This window comes from Ornithorhynchus anatinus, chromosome 5 (genome assembly GCF_004115215.2).
Source record: "Ornithorhynchus anatinus isolate Pmale09 chromosome 5, mOrnAna1.pri.v4, whole genome shotgun sequence".
NCBI lineage: Eukaryota > Metazoa > Chordata > Mammalia > Monotremata > Ornithorhynchidae > Ornithorhynchus > Ornithorhynchus anatinus.
The window spans coordinates 10,197,933-10,218,474 of NC_041732.1; the positions used below are offsets into that span (position 1 = coordinate 10,197,933).

Below are 20,542 nucleotides of genomic sequence, written 5' to 3' on the forward strand. Positions count from 1 at the left end.
CATACATCGTACTAAGAGCTCGTAAAAGTACCACAGAAGTGCAAGATACATTCCCCACCCACTAAGAGCTTGCACTCCATCAGAGAAGAAAGAAATAAAAACATTGACCAGCACCAGAGGCAGAATAAATTGAGCGCTCATTGAATGGAAACTATTCACAAAGGAAGAATAGGTTTAAATTAATTATCAGAGTGTCAGAAGTTGTCGAGTGGTCAGACTTATTCCATTCTCCCTCAGCCCCAACTTCATTCATTCCTTCATTCTTTCATTCCTTCAATTGTATTTATTGAGCACTTACCGTGTGCGTAGCATTGAACTAAGCGCTTGGGAGAGGACTATGCTACAGTAAACAGACACATTCCCTGCCCTCAGTGAACTTCAACTAAGGCAATCTACTGACTTTCAAATTCCATTAGAGGTTAAATACTGTCTAAATATTGTAAACTCTTGTCTTCTAAATCTGTGGTATTCTCCTAAGTTCCTAGTAAAGTGCTCTGCATACAATAGCAGCATGGCCTAGTAGATAGAGCACGGGCCTGGGAGTCAGAAGGGCCTGGGTTCTAATCCTGGCTCTACTACTTTTCTGCTGTACTATTACTATTAATGGACTGATCCCGAAGCATTTAGTTCAGTGCTGGGCACAGAGGAAACGCACAACGAATACTGTTGCCTGATTAAACCCAGGGCCCAGGCAGACATTCGGACAGGGGCCAGTCCCTCTAGACTGTAAGCTCCTTGTGGGCAGGGAATGTGTCTGTTTATTGTCATAGCGTACTCTCCCAAGCACTTAGTACATTACTCTGCACACAGTGAGCGCTCAGTAAATATGATGGAATGACTGACTGATGGAGGGAGCAGCCACTCCCAGCCCGGGCACACTCCCCGTTCCCCCTTCCCGCCTTCTGGGGCTGGGCACGAGGGTTGAGAGCGCGTCCCTAACGGGGAGCGGGTGTTCTTGGCCCCACTCAGTGTTCCGAGGCCTGCGGGGGCGGGGAGCAACAGAGGCTGGTGACCTGCCCGCAGTTTGGCAAGTGCGATGAGCTGCTGAGACCCAACACCACCAGACCCTGCAACACCCACCCGTGCACCAAGTGGGTGGTTGGATCATGGGGACCGGTGAGTCGGTGGGACCGGGGTGCCGGCTGCGGGGCGGAGCGGGGGGTGGGGGGCAAACCCAGGAAAAGCCCTCCGGGAGAGTGCCATACATTGCTGGGCTTTAACCTCTCCACCTCCCATCCCTCATGTCCCACAGAATCCGCCGGGGCAGTGGGTCCAGTCCTTGGGGGGGGTTCTAACCCGCCCCCCCCCCCCCAGGGTGCATATGGGATCACCAGTGGGGGAGGGCATGTGAGGCAAGGGTCTCCACAGGAAGACCAAATGTCCACCTCCCTCCTTTCTTTCCTCCCCTCCCTCGCTGCCCGCCTCACCTCCCTCCAGTGCACGGCCCCCTGCGGGGGCGGGATCCAGCGGCGGCTGGTCAAGTGCGTGAACACCAAGACCGGGCATCCCGAGGAGGACAGCAGCCTGTGCGACCATGAGGCCTGGCCCGAGAACTCCCAGAAGTGCAACCCCCAGGACTGCGACCTCGGCGAGTTCGGTGAGGTCCCCGGCAGGGTGCGGGGAGCCGGAACGGGGGCCGGCCTGAGGCTGGGGGTGACCCTTCGGGGGCCGGTGGACCACCTGGACTGGTAGCCCCCATTCGGATCGGGCTCCGCGCCACAGGGGTTCAGACTTGGAGAAGGAACATGACCTAGTGGATGGAGCACGGGCTTGGTAATCAGAGGACCTAGGTTCTAGTCCCGGCTTGTGACCTTGGGCAAGACACTCAGTCACTTCTCTGGGCCTCAGTTACCTCATCTTAAAAATGGGGATTAAGACTGTGAGCCCCGTGTTGGATGTGGACCGAGTCCAACCTGATTAGCTTGTGTCTCCCCCAGCACTTAGAACACTGCTTGACACATAGTAAGCGCTTAACAAATACCACGAAAAAAATGCTGGAGGGGGTGGGAATCCAAGTAGCTGAGATCCTGTAACTACCCCAGTTAGGATGCTGGTCTGAGGGAACTGAAGCCGTCTTCGGTTCAATCAATCAATCAGTGGTAATTATTAAGCTTTTACTGTGTGGAGAACGCTGCACTAAGTACTGGGGATTGACTGATTGATTGATTGATTGATTGATTGGGGGAATACAGTATAACAGAATTGGTAGACACCTTCTCTGCTTACAATGCACTGGGTTGCTGTTTTTCAGAAAGAACACTTTCCCCACACCTATGACCGCCTCCCCTCAAGAAAACAGCAATTCCATCTTTAGCCTAAGGCTAGAAACTTGGGTTCTCTGTAAGGCATTTTAGGTACCTGGAATTTTTTTAAATTCTATTTAAGCGCTTACTGTATGTCAAACACTGTTCTAAGCACTGGGGTAGGTACAAGTGAATTGGGTCAGGCACAGTCCCCGTCCCACATGGAGCTCACAGCTTAAGCAGGAGGGAGAACAGATATCCCCATTTTTCTCTATATGGGAGGAGGGGAACTGAGAAAAGAAAAGACTGAGAAAACAAACAAGCTGCCCAGGAATTAATGATGGTACCCCCAGGAGGGAATTCCTCCTTCGTTTGGTCAGATGAAGCTCCTTGTTGTTACCGCCCCGGCCTCTCCTGATCCCCGAGATGAAAAGCCAGTACCCGTGTGTCCGCTGGGGACATGTTTGGCTCCCTTTGCCCCTGGCGCCTACAGCTCCGGGCGCGGTCGGCCTCATCCGTGAGGCTTCCCACAGGGCAGAGGGAACGAGGCGCACGTGAACCTGATCGGCCATGAGACTCCGCCCCCTTCAGCGGAGCCAGCCCCAGGGACCACCGATCCGTTGTGAGAGCCGGAAAGGAAGCCGGGCTGTAACGGTGTAAGGAACTGACACGGGGCAGGCAAAAGAGAGCCAACAAGCCAGGAGAACACCCAGTTTAGGTGAGCTTGTGTGGGCAGGGTAGGTGTCTACCGACTCTGTTGTTACTGTACCCTCCCAAGCACTTAATGCAGTGCTCTGCACACAGTAAGCGCTCGATGAATACCATCGGTCGATTTGGACCCTGATTGGACACACGAAGATCTCTTCAGAGCCCCGGGATGAGGTAGGCTGGGAATCATCACCCCCATTACCCCCAAAGATCCAACCCCCAGAGGGAGAGGCAGTCCCTTCACGTCGACAAACCATGCGCTCAGCTCTGTTGAATTAGAAACACTGTGTGGCTTAGTGGAAAAAGCCTGGGCCCGAGAGTCGAGAGACTGGGGTTCTTAGTCCTGGCTCCACCGTTTGCTTGCCTGTTGCCAAGCCTTGGGCAGGCCACTTAGCTCTCTGTATCCTAGTTTCCCAGCTCACCTCACTACACTCCTACTACAACCCATCTGCACATTTCAATCCTCTAATGCCAACCTTCACCTTCTCACTGTACCTCAGTCTCATCTACCTCACCGCCAACTTCTCGCCCATGTCCTGACTCTTCCCCTGGAACGCCCTCCCTTCTCATATCTGACAATGACCTCCCCCCGGCCTCTCCAACACCTTCAAAGCCTTATTGAAGGCACGTCTCCTACAAGAGGCATTCTCTAAGCCCTCCTTTCCTCTTCTCCCGTTCCCTTCTTCGTCGCCCTGACTTGCTCCCTTTATTTATTCCCCCACTCAGATCCACAGTACTTATGTACATGTCTGCAATTTATTTATTGATTGGTATTAGCATCTGCCTCCCCCTCTACACTGTAAGCTTATTATGGGCAGGAAACATGTCTGATTATTATCATATTGTACTCTCCCAAACGCTTAGTACCGTGCTCTGCACACAGTAAGTGCTCAATAAATACGATTGACTGACTCTGGAAATTAGGGGTGAAATACCAGTTCTCCCCCCTTCTTGGAGACTCATGGTCCAAGGATGGTGGTTTGAGCTGATTAAATTGTATCTATCTCTAGGCATAACACAGTACTTGGCACATAGTAAGGGCTAAATCAATAGCCTCATAATTATTTAACTGTTGTTGAGATCTCTTCTGCTCAGCCACTTAGCTAATTAGATTCCAGAATGCCTCTGCTGGGTTTGGGTTTCTTTAGGGAGAGAATCTGTTGGAGATCTGCCTGGGGTCTCTAGGCCTGCCGAACTTGGCTCCACTCATGCAGTTAACACATTCTTTTCCCCTGCAGACCCTCCTAGTAGTAGCAGTAATAACATTTTTTGAACACCCACTTGGTGCAGTGCCTGGTGCTAAGTGCTCGGGAAGTACAGAGTAAAGAAGCGACACCTTCCCTGCTCTCAAGGAATTGACACTCTTAGCGGAGAGACAAACATTTATATTCCAGAGCGGCTCAATAAATAAATAAAACGGACCTATGTACCTGAGTGCTAAGGAGAGTGTAAATAGGTGTTAGATTTGACTGAAGGAACAATGTGGCTTTGATTTCTGGGAAATAAATTGGTGAAGGCTTGTTGGAAGTGGAGTGATTTAAATATGGGGTAGAGCTGTGCCATGTGGGGAGAATGACAATTCCAAACTTGGGAAAGAGTGTGAGCGGCAGAGTTAAGAGCGCGGTACAGCTAGAAGGTTCCTTGGGGAGGATCAGGCCATCGTATTTATTGAGCACTTGCTCTGGGCAGAGCACTGTACTAAGAGCTTGGGGAGTGCAGTATAACAGAGTTGGTGGTTACCTTCCCTGTCCACAAAGAGCTGACAGTCTAGAGGGTTGGAGATCCCTCAGGGGGCTCTTACAGAAGGGTGTGGCTGACATGGAGGAATGGGGGCATCAGGGAGGTGAAGAGCGGCTCACTCCAGAAACTGGAAACTTGGAAACTGGCCATATCCTGTTCTCTTGGTCCTTGAAATCATAGAAGCAGCATGGCCTAGTGAAAAAAGCTCAGGCCTGGCAGTCTGGGAACCTAGTTTCTGTTCCCAGTTTCCCCACCTGCCTGCTGAGTATCTTTGGGCATCTCTGTACCTTTTGAGTATCTCTGTACCTCAATTGCCTCATCTGTAAAATGGGGATTCAATACCTGTTCTCCCTCACACTTAGACTGTGAACCACATATAGGACAGGGACTTTGTCTGATTTGGCTTTATCTACTCCCCTTACTAACACATACTTAAATATTATTATTATTATTACTGTCATCATTATCATCCTCATCATCATCATTCTGACTGCCTTTCTGTAGCACCTTGGGAAAAGGGAGTCTGGGAAGAGTTTGAGGAATTTTAAGGAATGGTTTGTCCTAAAATTATTATTTGTAATAATAATAATTTACTATTATTATTATTATGGTGCTTGCTATGTGCTTACTATTTCCCAAGCACTGTTCTAAGCTCCAGGGTAGATACAAGTTAATCAGGTTGGACACGGTCCATGTCCCACATGGGGCTCCCAGTCTTAATCTCCATTTTACAGATGAGGGAACTGAGGCCCAGAGTAATGAAGGGACTTTTCCAAGGTCACACAGCAGACATGTGGCAGAGCCGGGATTAGAACCCAGGTCCTTCTGACTCCCAGCCCCGTGCCCTATCCACTAAACCACGCTGAACAGAAGGAAGCTGGGAGGACCAGAGGAACTGGTCCGCAACGGACCATCCCCCAGCAGCCGAGTCAGGTGGAATAAAGACGTAGGAGGCCTGAGGAGAGGCGGCTGGCAGGGCCCCTGCTTCCCCCCTCGTGTGACAGCTCATTCCCCCATCGATCAAAACATTGGCCGTGGAGTCATTTCAGAGGCCAAATCCATCCATCAGTGGTATTTACTGAGTGCTTACTGTGTACCAAGCACCGGACTAGCGCTTAGAAAAGTGCAGCACAAAAGAATCGGGAGAACCGGGCCCTGCTAAACCACGCCCATGGGAGGCAGGGGCTCAAACAGCAGAGTCGGCCCACCCCAGTCCTCGAACACAACCGCATGCTGGCTTCAGACTCGGGCTCCAGGGGCGTCTCTGCCATGAAACGGTCTAAAGGTCGACCGTTCACCCTCCCCCGGGCTCCCCTTGCGGAGGAGCGGTCGGTCAGCTCACAAATTCCCGCCTGCCACCGCTCCAGCCTTTGTGTTTAAATTTTCTGTCACTGTGGATTTGAAACCTGGACAGGGGCCTGGGTTCAGGCCTTCCCTGTCCTCCTCTCTGGCCCCAGGGCAGGGAGACTTGCAGTAGCCTCTCCTCCGCCCCCACTCCATAAACTTGTTTGGTCACATTTTAGATCTAGCTCCCTCCTCGTGGCCCTGGCCTATATTTAGCAGTGCAGAGCACTGAGGAATTAGCCCTCCAGTAAACACTGTAAATCAGGCGTCGGGCTGCCCTGAAGGGTCGGCCCAGCTTGTCCATCTGTCTCCCTGCCATCTGGGATCGCTCTCTGGTGGCTTCCCGGGGAGAGCGGCTGGCGGAAGGGGGTGGGGGGGCGGGCACTGGGTGGCTTGTGGCTCTTGGGGACTCCCAGAACCGGGCAAGGAATAGGTCAGGAGCAATGCTACGTGGGCGGCCGAGGGCGGCCAAGGCCGGGGCTGGGAGAGGGAGGGGTCGCTGGGACTGGTAAGGCTCAGCTCAACCCTGGGTTCTGGAGGTGTCCACCTTCCCGGTCTCTTGTAGGAAGGGAGTCCCCGGAGCTGGGTCTTGCCAGGGTCAGTTCTCAACCTTCTTCTGGAACAGTGTGTTCTCGGACGTGGGGGCCGGTGCCTGAGCCCAGCCGGGCCCTCCAGGGGAAGCAGTGTGGTCTAGTGGAAAGAGTATGGGCCTGGGAGTCAGGGGACTTGGGTTTTTAATCCCAACTCTGCCACTTGTTTGCTGTGTGTCCTTGATCAAGTCACCTCACTTCTCTGGGCCTCAGTTACCTCATCTATAAAATGGGGATTAACTCCTACTCCTTCCTACTTAGACTATGAGCCTCAAGTGGGATAGGGACCGTGTCTAACCTAATTAACTTCTACCTACCCCAGCACTTAGAACAGTGCTTGGCACATAGTAACTGCTTAATAAGTACCATTAAAAAAAACAGAAACCTCCCATCAGTCCTCCGGCATCATCTCCTCTGCTCCTCTGGGAAAATCTCGGGCTCCGGCTGACCCTATATAAATGGGAACAGAGGACTCCCTTTCCTTAAATAGCTCTGAGCCCTGGCAGCCAGGATCGGGCCAGAAGAGATACTGGTTTGGCCCTGTGAATAGTACCCCGACTGCCTTCCATAACTCAATTCCCCAAGGAGATCGGGCCCCGGGCAGCGAAAGTCAGAAAAGGTTAAACCTTTGAGAGAGGCACCAGCTTTTCCTTGCATCCTCCCCTTCTCCCGCTTGAGCAGAGAACAGAGCCTCTCTCAGAGCCTTACTCAGGGGCATATTACATCCCAGAATCTTAGAACTTTGGAAGTTTCCTTCCAGTTCTCTGAGGGTGGCTGAGGGAGCTGAAAGGATGGTGATCGCCTGAGCCCCTTCGAGAGAGGAAGAGCCTTCCTTTGAGGTACAGGGCCCTGGAGGAGGGGAGGAGCAGCCTCGAGGGCCGCCAAGCCAAACCTGACTTTCAGTCAATCAATTGTATTTATTGAGCGCTTACTGTGTGCAGAATACTGTACTAAGCACTTGGGAGAATACAGTGTGACAGGGTTGGTAGGCATGTTCTCTGCCCACAAAGAGCTTATAGCCTAGAGGGGGAGATGGACATTAATTTATATAAATAAATAAACTGTGGCTGTGCCCAAGTGTGCTGGTGCTGAGGGAAGGGTGAATAGAGGGTGCAAATCCAGATGCAAGGGTGTCACAGAAAGGAGTGAGAGAAGAGGAAGTGAGGGCTTAGGTGGGGAAGGCTTCTTGGAGAAGATGTGCCTTCAGTGAGGCTATGAAGGTGGGGAGAGTGATCGTCTGTTAGATGAAGTGGGATAAGAAGGCTTTGCGGGGTCTTTAGAGAGTAGATGCCCAACCCGGGGATATAAGATGAAATATGGGCAGGAATCTCAGGGGGATGAGGAATGGGAGGAGACGGCTTCCGAGCTCCAACAGGCCAGAGAGCTGCCATTTTGGGTCATTTTGTCCCTGATTGGAAACTGGCAGGTCCTTCCAGAGAGCTGGGTTGGTGAAGCTGGGAATCCAGAAAGAAGCCCCCTGACCCTTTAGGGGTGAGCTCTGGGTGTCCCGACCCTTAAATGTCATCAGCCCCGACTCCCCAGGCCAGAAAGCAGGAGGGACTGTGACTGAGGCTCTGTCCGGCTCAACACTAGGTTGCAATTGACCAGTCAGTGGTACTTATTGAACTCTTTCCATGTACAAAGCAGTTTACTAAGCAGTTGGGAGAGTAAAATCCAACAGAATTAGCAAACACTTTCCCTGCCCATAACAATCTTACAGTCCAGTGCTTACAGTAACAGAGGGAACAGCAGTGACCCTATGTGCGTTCTAATAATAATAATGTTGGTATTTGTTAAGCGCTTACTATGTGCCAAGCACTGTTCTAAGCACTGGGTAGATACAAGGTCATTAGGTTGTCCCTCGTGGGGCTCACAGCCTTCATCCCCATTTTACAGATGGAGTAACTGAGGCACGGAGAAGTTAAGTGACTTGCCCAAAGTCACACAGCTGATAAGTGGCAGAGCCGGGATTAGAACCCACGACCTCTGACTCCCAAGCCCGTGCTCTTTCCACTGAGCCACGCTGCTTCTAGAAACCTAAATGGACTTCTACCAAAGATCAGATATTTGGTCCCCTTTCCACTGCGGCCTTTTTGACCCCCTGACTGGAGGACACTCCAAATGAGGGGAAGGAGGCGGGGGCCAGGAGGTATTCTGCCCTGAACAGATACGAGACTGATTTTTCCCTCCGGAACCACTGACCCAGGAGAATGTGTCTGGAATCTGTCAAGAACAGATTCCTGGAGGCTGACTGTTGTGGGGAGCGGGGAGAGACTGAAAGAAGCCAGGTTCAGCAGAAATCAGGCTGCGGAGAAGACGAGGCCCCCTGAGAGCGGGCGGCAGGATGAGGCGTTGTCTTCGGAGGGAAGCCAGGTTTCAGGATGGGAAGGAGGAGGAAGAAGAGGAAGGGGGGGCGGGGATGGAAGAGGAGGAAGAAGTGGTGGTGCAGTAACAGCCAGGTACACATCTATGGGGAAGGGGATTTTGTCCACAGCCCGCATTTGGCAGGGGTTGCCGGGTGGGAGCTGGAAGAGGGGGTGGTGGGAGGGGCGGGGAGCTTTTGTTTGGAAGTAAGCTGTTGGGGTGCGGTATGGGAGATGGGTAGGCAGTGGGGAAAGGACAGGGATGGGGGACTAGAGGGTAGGGTGCAGGGGACCATGGTGAAGCCCAAGAACCCTAAGGGCCACAGTTTCTATACCATCAACTACAGTGACCCCAGATTTGGTTCCTAGTCTGGAGAGACCGCAGTAACAAGCCCCCGGTTCTGGAGGGGACATGACTTCCGGCCCTATCCGGGGTGCGCAAAGCCCCTGCCCTCGCAATGGGCATTACTTGCAGTTCTTTCTGGAGGTGATCCCCACAGGGGGAGGACTGGTCTCTGGTTGTTGTCTCGGGCCAGGCGGGCCAGCCACGGGGAGGGAGCAAGCAGAGAGGTCATTGAAGTGAAAGCACTTTGAGTAATTAAAATTGATGTACAGATTCCAGGTCCTATTAGTTTGGCATCAGTGATATCCATCGAGCATCTTCTATGTGCAAAGCTTTGCACTAAGCACTTTGGAGAATAAAATAGAGTTCTCTCTTCCACCCTGACCCAGTGCTCTCCCAATTCTGCTTCCTTTCCAGCAAAATGCTGCCCGTTTTCCTCTATGTTCTCCTCCCTCCAAACTCTTTTGGGGCTACGGTATTGTCTTCTCCTCCCCCTGCCCTTCTCCTACCCGTATTATATTTAAGTGTTTACTATGTTCCAAGCACAGTACTAAACACCGAGGAAGCAGCGTGGCTCAGTGGAAAGAGCCTGGGCTTCGGAGTCAGAGGTCATGGGTTCGACTCCCGGCTCTGCCACTTGTCAGCCGTGTGACTGTGGGCGAGTCACTTAACTTCTCTATGCCTCAGTAACCTCATCTGTAAAATGGGGATTAACTGTGAGCTTCACGTGGGACAACCTGATTACCCTGTATCTACCCCAGAGCTTAGAACAGTGCTCCGCACATAGTAAGCGCTTAACAAATACCGACATTATTATACAAGTCAGACACAGTCCCTGTCCCAAATGGGACTCACCACCTAGGTAGCAGAGAGAATAAGAAATGAATCCCTATTTTAGAGATGAAGAAACTGAGGCCCAGAGAAATAAAGTGTGACTTGCCCATGGTCTCACAGCAGGCAAAGGGCAAAGCAGGGATTGGAACCCAGGTCCTCTGACTCCTAAGCCTTTGCTCTTTCCACTAAGCTATGTTGCTTTTTTTATTTTAAAGTCCCTCTTAATTAAGCTCTTGGGCAAGGACAACGCAAGAGAGTTGGTAGATGCAATCTCTGGCCTGGAGAAGCATCCAGTCCAGCGGGTGTGATGGACTCTAAAAGAAATTAAAGGGAGCGGGAAGCAGTGGAGTCTCTAAAGAGCTCTATGGAAGGGCTGTGAGGCAGTTGGGTGAGCTCCCAAAGCTTAAAGAAGCAGTATGGTGTAGTGGTTAGGGCACGGGCTTGGGAATCAGAAGGTCATGGGTTTTAATCCCGGTTCTGCCACCTGTCTCCTGTGTGATGGTGGGAGGTCCCTTCACTTCTCTTCGCTTCAGTCACCTCATTAGTAAAAGGGGATTGAGACTGTGAGCCCGATATAGGATAAGGACTGTGTCCATCCCGGTTTGCTTGTACCCAACCAGCACTTAGTACAGTGCCTGGAACCCAGTAAGGGCTTAACAAACGCCACAATTATTATTAAGGGGGAGACCTCAAGAGCAAGGGTGAAGCAGTGAGCGGTGAGGTTGGGGACGTAAGAAGTTATTTAGCGAAGGCTTCCTGGAGGAGATAGAATTTCAATAAGACTTTGAAGATGGAGAGAGCAGAGGGGTCTGTTATAAAGGGGGAGGGAGGGCATGAGCAAGGGTTTGGCGATGAAGGAGTTGAGATCGAGGCATGAGGGGTTATATGGCATTTAAAGAGCAAGGGGGTTTGGGTCAAATCTGGCATGGCTCTTCTCCCTAGCCATGGGTGGGCTTGAGTACATCTTCAGGGAGATCATTGTTCTGGGAGGTATCGTAAATTTTCGTGGGCCAGAATCCAGAAAGGAATCCTTCCACCACACCGTGTGACGCTCAGTCTTACCAGATGGAACACCGGGGCCAGTTTTGATAGCTACATTCAAAGAGGATGGGGAGAAAAATAGAGCGGTTTAGAGAAGAACAATGGAAAGATAAAAGGGAGGGGAAAGAGGTCCCAGAATGACCTCGATGAGGATTGACTTTGGGAGCCCCATGTGGGACAGGGATTGTGTCCAACCTGAATTGCGTGTATCCACCCCAGCACTTAGTACAGTGCCTGGCATACAGTAAGTGCTTATCAAAAACCAGTATTATCATTATTATTAAGTGGCAGAGCCGGGATTAGAACCCAGGTTCTTCTGACTCACAGGCCCGTGCTCTCTCTATTAGACCACATTCCTTCTCTGTATTATAGCAGTCTCGGGTCTTTGCAGAAACAGGTTTAGACTTTGGGGACTGGGCATAGGGTCTCTGCCTCTCTCTGTCAGTCTCCTCAGAGATCCTATCTCTCCTCGAAACCCTGTTCCTCCAGCCGCCTGCTCCTCAGAGGCTGCCAGAACTCCACAGTGGAGCCAGAGTTTTGGGGTGCGCTGGGGTAGCTCTCAGGGCCTGTATCTGGCAGGCACTCCCTCACTCCTCCCTTTCCCAGAAGGAGGTCTTTTATGGTATTTGTTAAGTGCTTACTCTATGTCAAACACCTTTCTAAGCACTGGGGTAGATACAAGTTAATTAGGTGGGACACAGTCCCTGTCCCTCATGAGGCTCACAGTTTCTAAGTAGGAGGGAGAACAAGTATTGAATTTTGCAGCTGTGGTAACTGAGGCAAAGAGAAGTGCCAAGGTCCCACAGCAAGCAGTTGGCAGAACTGGAATTAGAACCCAGGTCTTTCTGACTCCCAAGCCCATGCTCTCTCCACTAGGTTACCCTGGGAAGAAGTGACCCACCCCTATGGGCTGGTAGATCGGGTAGACGCAGGAGAATGGTTATTTGTGCTGATTTTGTCGTTGGCTGGCTTTCTGAGGAGAGGCCCCTGGGGGCTGGCTGCCTGGCCTGGTCTCATTAGCACTTGAAAAGGATTGGGGGCAGGGGTCCCTTCCCCTCCATTTGCTCTCCTCCCACCCCTAAAGCCTGCTCTGGGTAGGCCGGGTCCCGGAGGGCCTGCAGCCCATGGTGGGGGGCCGTAGTTGTTTAAAACAAAAAAAAAGAGGGGGGGAACAACCTCATAGGCCTGGCCCAGAAGCCTTTGAAGAGCAGGGCTCTGTGGGAGGAAGGTGGCCTCATGGGGTGGGGAGGGAAGACTGGTCCCACCCTGAATAATTATCTTTGCTTCACCAGCTTAAACGACCTCAAACCCTTTCCCTCTCTGCACCCTTTCTTGAAGGTTTTAAAGAGGGAGGAGGTTGAGGGGAGAAGAAAAGTGTGGGGATGGGGGAAAGGGTTGGGATTAGGACCGTTTTCCAACTGGTCATTCATTCATTCATGAATCGTACTTACTGAGCAGTTACTGTGTGCAGAGCATTGTAATAAGCTCTTGGGAGAGCACAATACAGCGATAAACAGAAACATTCCCTGCCCCTGTCGAGCTTACAGTCTGGATGGGGAGGAGACAGACATTAAAATAAGTAAATACATGGCAGACGTACATAAGTGCTGTAAGACCGGGATGAGGGATGAACGAAGGGAGCAAGTCAGGGTGACGTAGAAGGGAGTGGGCGAAGAGGAGGGGGGGAGTCCTCTTGGAGATGTGCCCTCAATAAGGCTTGGAAGTTGGGGAGCGTAATTGGTCCCATCCCCAGTTGTAGTCAAGGTATTTATTGAGTGCCCACTGGGGGTAATGCACTAAGCCGGCAGTCAATCGGTGGTATTTATTGAGCACTAACTAGGTGCAGAGCGCTGTACTAAGTGCTTGGGAGAGAACAATACAATAGAGTCTGTAGACACGATCCCTGCTCACAAGGAGTTTACAGTTTAGAGAGGGAGACAATCATTAAGATGAACTACAGATAGGGGAAATGGGAAAGTGTAAGGGTATTGGTGATGATGATGATTGGAGTATCTGTTAAGCGCTTACTGTGTACTAAGCGCTGGGGTAGATACAATCAAATTGGATTGGACACAATCTCTGTCCTCTATGGGGCTCACGGTCTTTAATTCCCATTTTACAGATGAGGTAACTGAGGCCCAAAGACATAAGTGCTGGAGGTAGGGTGACTATTAAGTGCTTAGGAGACAGACCCGCGCGCATAGGCGATGTAGAAAGGAGAACAAGTAGGGCAAATAAGGGATTAGTCAGGGAAGGCCTTTTGGAGGTGATGTGATTATAGAAGGTTTGAGAAAATACAGTAGATGCCACTGCAGCTCATAAGGCTCTGCTTACCCAAGAGTTCCACAATTCTAAAGCAAAGTGTAATGGGGCATCGGCAGGACTCTGGGGGGGACGCCCTGCAAACTCCCGCCGAAAAACTAGCAGAAGTCAGATGTTTCAGGAAAGCCCTTCCCCACCCTGGGTAGGGAGCTGGGCTGCAGGGTAATGACCATAAATCCTGTCGAGTGGTCAGAAGGCAACAAAGAGAGGTAGCGTAGCCTACTTGATAGAGCCCAGGCCTGGGAGTCGGAAAGATCTGGGTTCTAATCCTGGCTCCGCCACTTGTCTGCTGTGTGACCTTTGGGCCGGTCATTTCACTTCTCTGGCCCTCAGTTCCCTCATCTGTAAAATGGGGGTTAAGACTGTGAGCCCCATGTGGGACAGGGACTGTATCCAACCTGATTACCTCTATGTGCCTAGCACATAGTAAGCTTTTTAAAAATACCAAAAAAGAAAAACAGGAATAGACAAAGGGAAAACTGGATCCCAACATTCTGCCTTCTCTGATCCCCAGAGAAGAAAGCTGTGGATCTGGGCAGTTCCCCGAGTTGGCCAACTTGGAGTCAGATGGCAAAGTCATTCATTCATTCATTCATTCATTCATTCATTCATTCATTCATTCATTCATTCGTTATACTTGAGCGCATACTGTGTGCAGAGTAATAATAATAATAATGTTGGTATTTGTTAAGCACTTACTATGTGCAGAGCACTGTTCTAAGCGCTGGGGTAGATACAGGGGAATGAGGTTGCCCCACGCGAGGCTCACAGTCTTCATCCCCATTTTACAGATGAGGGAACTGAGGCACAGAGAAGTGACTTGACTTGCCCTCAGTCACTGAGTACTATACTAAGTGCTTGGGAAAGTACAACAGAACAATACCCAGACACTTTCCCTGCCCACAATGAGCTTACAGTCGTGAAGAGGAGACAGACGTCAATATAAACAAATTACTCAATTGCCTGGGGCCAGGTTTTGGCCTCTCCCCCAACATTCATAAAGCCTCTGGTGTCTCCCCCATCCCCAACCCCTGCTCACACTGTTCCCCCACCTTAGAACTACCTCCTCCATCAGACAGACCTCCTCTCCTCATATTCAACGCCCCCCAAAATCCTACTTCCTCCTCCAACTAATTAACCTGAGCCTTAATCAGCCTTTCATCCAACTTTGGCACTAAGGAACTTAATTCCACCCTCCTGAATACTCACGTTTTTATGTTTAATTTATTTTGACCTCCCCTGGTAGGGTGGGAGTGCCTTGTGGCCAGGAAACCCAACCATCCGTCGGTTGTTATTTTGTAATTCCCAACCACCTGGTACAATGCACCACCCCAAGGGGGCGCTCACTAACTGCTACTCTTCCGACTACTAAAGAGACGCCGCTGGGTGGAAAGGCCAGTCCTGTCCGTGCCCAGCGTCTGTGTGTGGAACAAGAAAAGGTGGCGTGTGTAGAGGCCATTCCTCCCACATTCCAATTGTGTCTTTATGACAATGGGCATTTCTCGTGATGCCTTTTTGGCGGATTCAGTCGATTTCCCATTTGCCAGGAATTCTGCTGGCTGGTCACGGTGACTGTCTAAATCAGCACTGGAGCATCAGCTGCTTTTTCCTGCCCCGTCACCCTCTCCAGCGGGGCGGGCAAGGGGGAGGGGAGGACAGAGGGAGCACGGAAAGATTGAGCCTGCTCTTGTTTTTCCCACGATGATGGGGAAAAAAAACAACAAAAAATGGTATTTGTTTGTGCTGGTGTCTCTGTGCCTGAGCGGGAACCAGCTGGGGTTTTTGTCGCCCTTCTGAAAACCCCATTAATCCCCTTCAGCCCCCACGGCGGCCCCACGTTCCCGTCTCTGCCAGGTTGATGCCCACCGGGTCCGGGACACCCACGGGGTGAGCTGTAGACGCGTTCCCCGCTCCACGGGCTTCGGGCATGCCGAGCTACAGCTCTGTTCTCTCTGGGACCCCTGGATGTGACTTCTTCCTCTCCCTCCACTTGACTATTTTTATATGCCTTTGCAATGGAAAGAAAATCTCCAGAGGCCAGAGGACACTCTTCCCCGCATCATCACCGCCACCACAGGCGTTTACTGAGCGAGCGCTTACTGCATGCATGAAACTTGTACTAGATGATGAGGGAAAATCCAGGAGAAGTAAGAATCGCAGTCCTGACTCTGGTGGAGCTTTCACACAGAAGACAAGTGGCGGGGGCGGGATTAGAACCCACATCTATTGTACTTTCTCAAGTGTTTCAAACACCACGTTGCACTCAATGAACGATGGAGTCATTCATCGAGAACCCCTGCCAGACCTCATTCCTGAGACTCTGGGGCCAAGAATAATAATAATAATGTTGGTATTTGTTAAGCGCTTACTATATGCAGAGCACTGTTCTAAGCGCTGGGGTAGATACAGGGTCATCGGGTTGCCCCACGTGAGGCTCACGGTCTTAATCCCCATTTTACAGATGAGGAAAGTGAGGCACAGAGAAGTTAAGTGACGTGCCCACAGTCACACAGCTAAGTGGCAGAGCTGGGATTTGAACCCTTGACCTCTGACTCCTAAGCCCGGGCTCTTTCCACTGAGCCACGCTGCTTGGAATCGCTTCTAGGGCTCATGACTGGTGCAGTGCCACTCACGCCCTTTCTGATCTCCCCCGGGGCACCGAGTGCCACGAGCGAGGAGGTGGGCGGGGATGGAGCCCATTGCAAAGGGCAGCTGTGTTTTTGGCTCACATTAGCCAGCTGCAGACAGAACCAGCGCTACAAGCCTCATCTCCCACTGCTCAGAGCCACGCTCCACTCCCTCAAGACCAGTACTCCCGAAGGAAACAATAATAGTCATGGGGATATCTGTTATGCACTTACTATGTGTCAAGCGCTGAGGTAGATAAAAGTTAATCAGGCTGGAGAACAGATATTGAATCCCCGTTTTAGGGTTGAGAGAAGAAATGAAGTGACTCGCCCATGGTCGCACAGCAGGCGAGTGGCAGAGCCGGGGATTAGAACCCAGGTTCTCCGGTGCCCAGGTCCATGCTCTTTCCAGTAGGCCATGCTGCTCTTCAGTCAGTATTATCATTCACTGACTGATGGATTGATCGTCCCTGGCCGTGCAGGGCTGGTTAGCCAAAGACCCCTGCCTCGCTCCCAGCCGGCTCCCAAAATGGAGCTTCCTGCTGGCTCCAGAGTTCAACTTCGCACCCGGATTCCCTGAACACTGTCATCCCGGGGCTAAATTCCACGTGTAAACTCTGAAGAATCCCCCCTCCCTCCCTCTGTTTGGTTTTCCTGGGGTGGTGTCCGTCCGTCCGTCCGTCCGTCCGCCTGTCTGGATCCGTCAGCCCTTGCATCCCCTGAAGCTGACCACGGGCCTCCTCCCCAACTCGAGCCATCTGGCTGGCAGCTGTCCCTAGGGGCCCTTCCAGGGGCGCATCGTCACTCCCCACAGCCCGGTGCCAATGCCACCCCCACCGACAGTCAGAAACCCAAGTCCGGAATAGAAAAACAATTCGGGCGGAGAGAGGAGGGTGGTTTGGTTTTTAAGTAGCGGCAAAAGCTAAGGAACCTTTTCTCAAAGCCGGCACCCACCCGGCCGCGGCCCAAGTGTGCCCTCCTGTCTTCCCCGTCGCCTCACGTGGGTGGTCCTGGGGATGCAGCCCGAGACGCTTTCCCGCCTCCCCATCTCCTCCCGGAGCAGCCCAGGTGAAATTTCGGCATCCCTATGGAGATCTGAAAAATGGCCGTCGGGGCCCACAAGGCTGCATCCTCCACTTCTCATCATCCCGGGCGCTGGGCTGGGCACCCCGCAGGCCCGCAAGGACCTGACATTAGGGATGACAGGCAGGGGCTAGTGAAAACAAAATGTGTCTTTTTGGGGGCGGAAAGCTCCCTGGGAAACAGGAGTCAGAAAGACAAACTCACGGTTCAGTGTTGCCGCTTCAACAAGTTTCCTCCTTGCCGGACCAGGCTCACCCCCAGCCGTTCTGTCTCCCCATTCAGGCTCCGTCTGCGACCGAGACCACCTGACGTTTAGCTTCTGCGAGACCCTGCGGCTCCTGGGCAGGTGCCTGCTTCCGACCGTCAGGGTGCAGTGCTGCAGGACGTGCAGCCTCCACGGCTCCGGTCCCCGGGAACGGGGAGACGAGCGGGCGTCGCGGAGGTGAGGGGGCCCGGCCCGCCTCGGGCCCTGCTGCCCCTCGTCTGACTTTTCTTCCGGGGACCACGTTGGTGCTCTTTTTTGTTTTTTTAACAACCCAGGGAAGATGTATCTTTTCGCCAAAAGCTCCCGTTCACGGTGCTTCGCGGGTGGTGCCGAGACCGAGCTGAGAGAACAGACGGGTTTCTCACTTTGCCAGTCATACCTCATATCCCGCCACCGCCCAGAGGAGGAGGAGGAGGACGACGCGGCGCTAGGCCGACCGCACCCTCACCCGCTGGCTGACGGGAGGGCCGACGTCCACCTCCTCCCTCTTTCTGGGGGGTGGGGTACCTCCCCACCCCAAGGGAGATTTTTTTTTATCCTATTGAATTTTTAAACTATCCTTTTTTATATTTTAAATAAAGGAGCATCTATCCCTCCACAAACAGCGTAGTTTATCTTTGTTTGGGGGGGTGTTTTTTTTTTAAATGGAGAAAGCTTCAGTTGGCTGCCCCCCTACCCCTTTGATTTTCCTTAGAAACATTTACAGTAAAGTGGAGTTCAGTGACTTGTGCTCAGGGCCACTGCCTCTTTTTACTTAGAGCAGCATGGCAGCTCACGGCACATAGTCACTCCTCGCTGCGAATGCCGACTGGGGCAAATCAGGATCCAAGATGGATGGGTGGATGGATGGATGGATAGATGGATGGATGGTTGGATGGATGGCCAGCCCTTTACCTCCTCCCCAAGGCCTGAGGAAAGAAAATGTGCTAAGCAGGAAACAGTTCCACATGTGGGCAATGCTACAGGAGGGCAGGTCACTCAGTCGGAGCCGGCTCGCTCGCTTTGGCTGTCTGACTGTCTCATTCCCTGCCGGGACAGAGGGTGGTGGTCTGCTCAGGTTAGGCCACCCCACTGTATACTCTTTTCATCCTATTCAACTGGACTCCTTGCTGCACAACTGGATTTCTGAACAGCAACATCCCATCCCGTTCCTTGTCCCGTCACTCTCCAGTAAGGATGGAGAGTATTATTTCTGGGTTCCTGTCAGTTTAAAAGCTTCTTCCTTGGGCTACAGATTCACCTCTGTCTATGGGGAGGGGTGTGGGAGGGTGGAGATTGGGAGTAGTAGATGAGAGGGTTGAAGAGGGGCTAACATGAGGCTGGGGGCCAACCACAGGTAGACAGCCTCAACAGTCCTGGCCTTGGGCATAGAAGGCAACCGAATTGGGCATGAGGCAGCCGGAGGCCGGTGGTGGCCAGAAGGGACCAGTGGCATCTGTGCTGGCCCAGTTGCCCCCTCAACTCACCGGGCCGTGAACTAGCTCCCGGTGCGGTCAGCGGCAGGTTTGTGTATGTTTGTGTGTGTGTGTCCAGGGGTCTCCCATCCTGACGCGTTCCCTATCCGCCCTCCCTGCTTCTCTTTTCTGTAAGAAATCATTCCCGAGTGTTTATTTTATTGGCTGTAGCTCACAACTGTTTTGAATTAAACCATTCCCAAGGAAACTTGAAATTTGTCTTCATTGTCTGGTCCCCACCCCACAGGCACTAAGCTGCGGTTCTTCCCCCGAGCAGAGGTGGGAGGGCTGCCGGGTAGCAAGAACCAGCTCTGTCCACACCCCCTGGCGCTGCCCTTCCTGCCCCCTCAGCACTCAGAGCTCTTGGAAAGAGAAATCCCTATGTAAAATGAGATCTCTCTCCTTTCCAGAATGGGACCCCTGGCGTTAGAGTAGCCTTTTGTCTGGTATTATACCGCAAGAACGGTCCATTGTTTTTATTTTAAAGGCCTGGCCTCCCGCTGCTGAGTCCCACGGCTCTTGGCACCCACAACCCCAGGGATCCGGGAGAGGAGCGCTATGACTCTGGAACAAATGTGTTTGTGTTGGGGGTCAGTCATGGGACCGCCCCCACCCCCGATTTATGGTGACATTCTAGGTTCATGGACTGCCACGAACCACTCTGTCCACAAAAGGAATCTGGGTCAAAGTAGCAGTGGGTCTGGAGCCAGCGCTCTGCTCAGCCACTCGATCTCCACCCTGAGCCAAACCACGGTTGCCACAGTAAGTGTTCAATAAATACGATCGAATGAATGTATGGGGGGTGGGGGCAGGGGGGAGATGTCCTCTCCCTTATGGATATAGCAGCTCATTAGTCATTCTTCCAACAGCAAACAGGCCTCCAACATGTCACATTCCCCAACCTTTCTGGCTCTTAGTATTCATGGTTGCTTGCCTGGAATGAGGTGAGCTTGAGAAAGTTTCAAGGCCCTCAATTCCCAGGATTATTTTCTTCATCATCCAAGAGCAAGGCCAGAAGGGTCTTCCAGAGGTCACCTAATCCAACCTCCTGCCTTCAGGCAATTCTGCGCCTTCAGCTTGGTCAGACAGAGGGGCCTGTGCTGGCCGTTAGGGTCGGCGATTCGGTCACCGCCCTCCCCTCCCCACTTCACTTGGCCAAGACCTTCTGACCTCCGAGGGGCAGATGCCGGTCAAGCTAAGGCAGACATTACGGCTCTCTCTGCTTGGGCAGCCACAGGCGGCCAATAACAGCAAATCATTTCTAACCAAAACCTTCACCTGCTGCCCATCCCTGGCACCTTCCTGCCCACCAAAGCAGCGGGCAAACAGCCTCTCGAAAGGGGCCAGGTCTGCCATAGGGGCCTCTGGACACCTCTCGCCTCTCCCATGCTGCCAGCTTTGAAGAAGAGCGCTCTACCTCCCAGGGCCGCCTGAGGACACCTGTTTCTACTCTCACTCAAGCACCGGGGTAGATACAAGTTAATCAGTTTGGACACAGTTCCGGTCCCAAGATGGGGCTCACACACTTTCCCCGTTTTACAGATGAGGCAACTGAGGCACAGGGAAATTAAGTGACACGCCCAAG

At 52.2% G+C, this 20,542-nt stretch overlaps 1 protein-coding gene across 1 annotated transcript in view; it reads left to right on the forward strand.

The window, feature by feature from the left end:
* Positions 1-19,165, forward strand: part of ADAMTS7 (ADAM metallopeptidase with thrombospondin type 1 motif 7) — a 122,450-nt gene extending 103,285 nt beyond the window's left edge. Inside the window, 3 exon segments of the mRNA XM_029066529.2 lie at positions 970-1,116; positions 1,438-1,597; positions 17,521-19,165. Coding sequence (XP_028922362.2) covers positions 970-1,116; positions 1,438-1,597; positions 17,521-17,684 — 471 coding nt within the window. The 3' untranslated portion in view covers positions 17,685-19,165.
* The last annotated feature ends 1,377 nt before the right edge of the window (positions 19,166-20,542 follow it).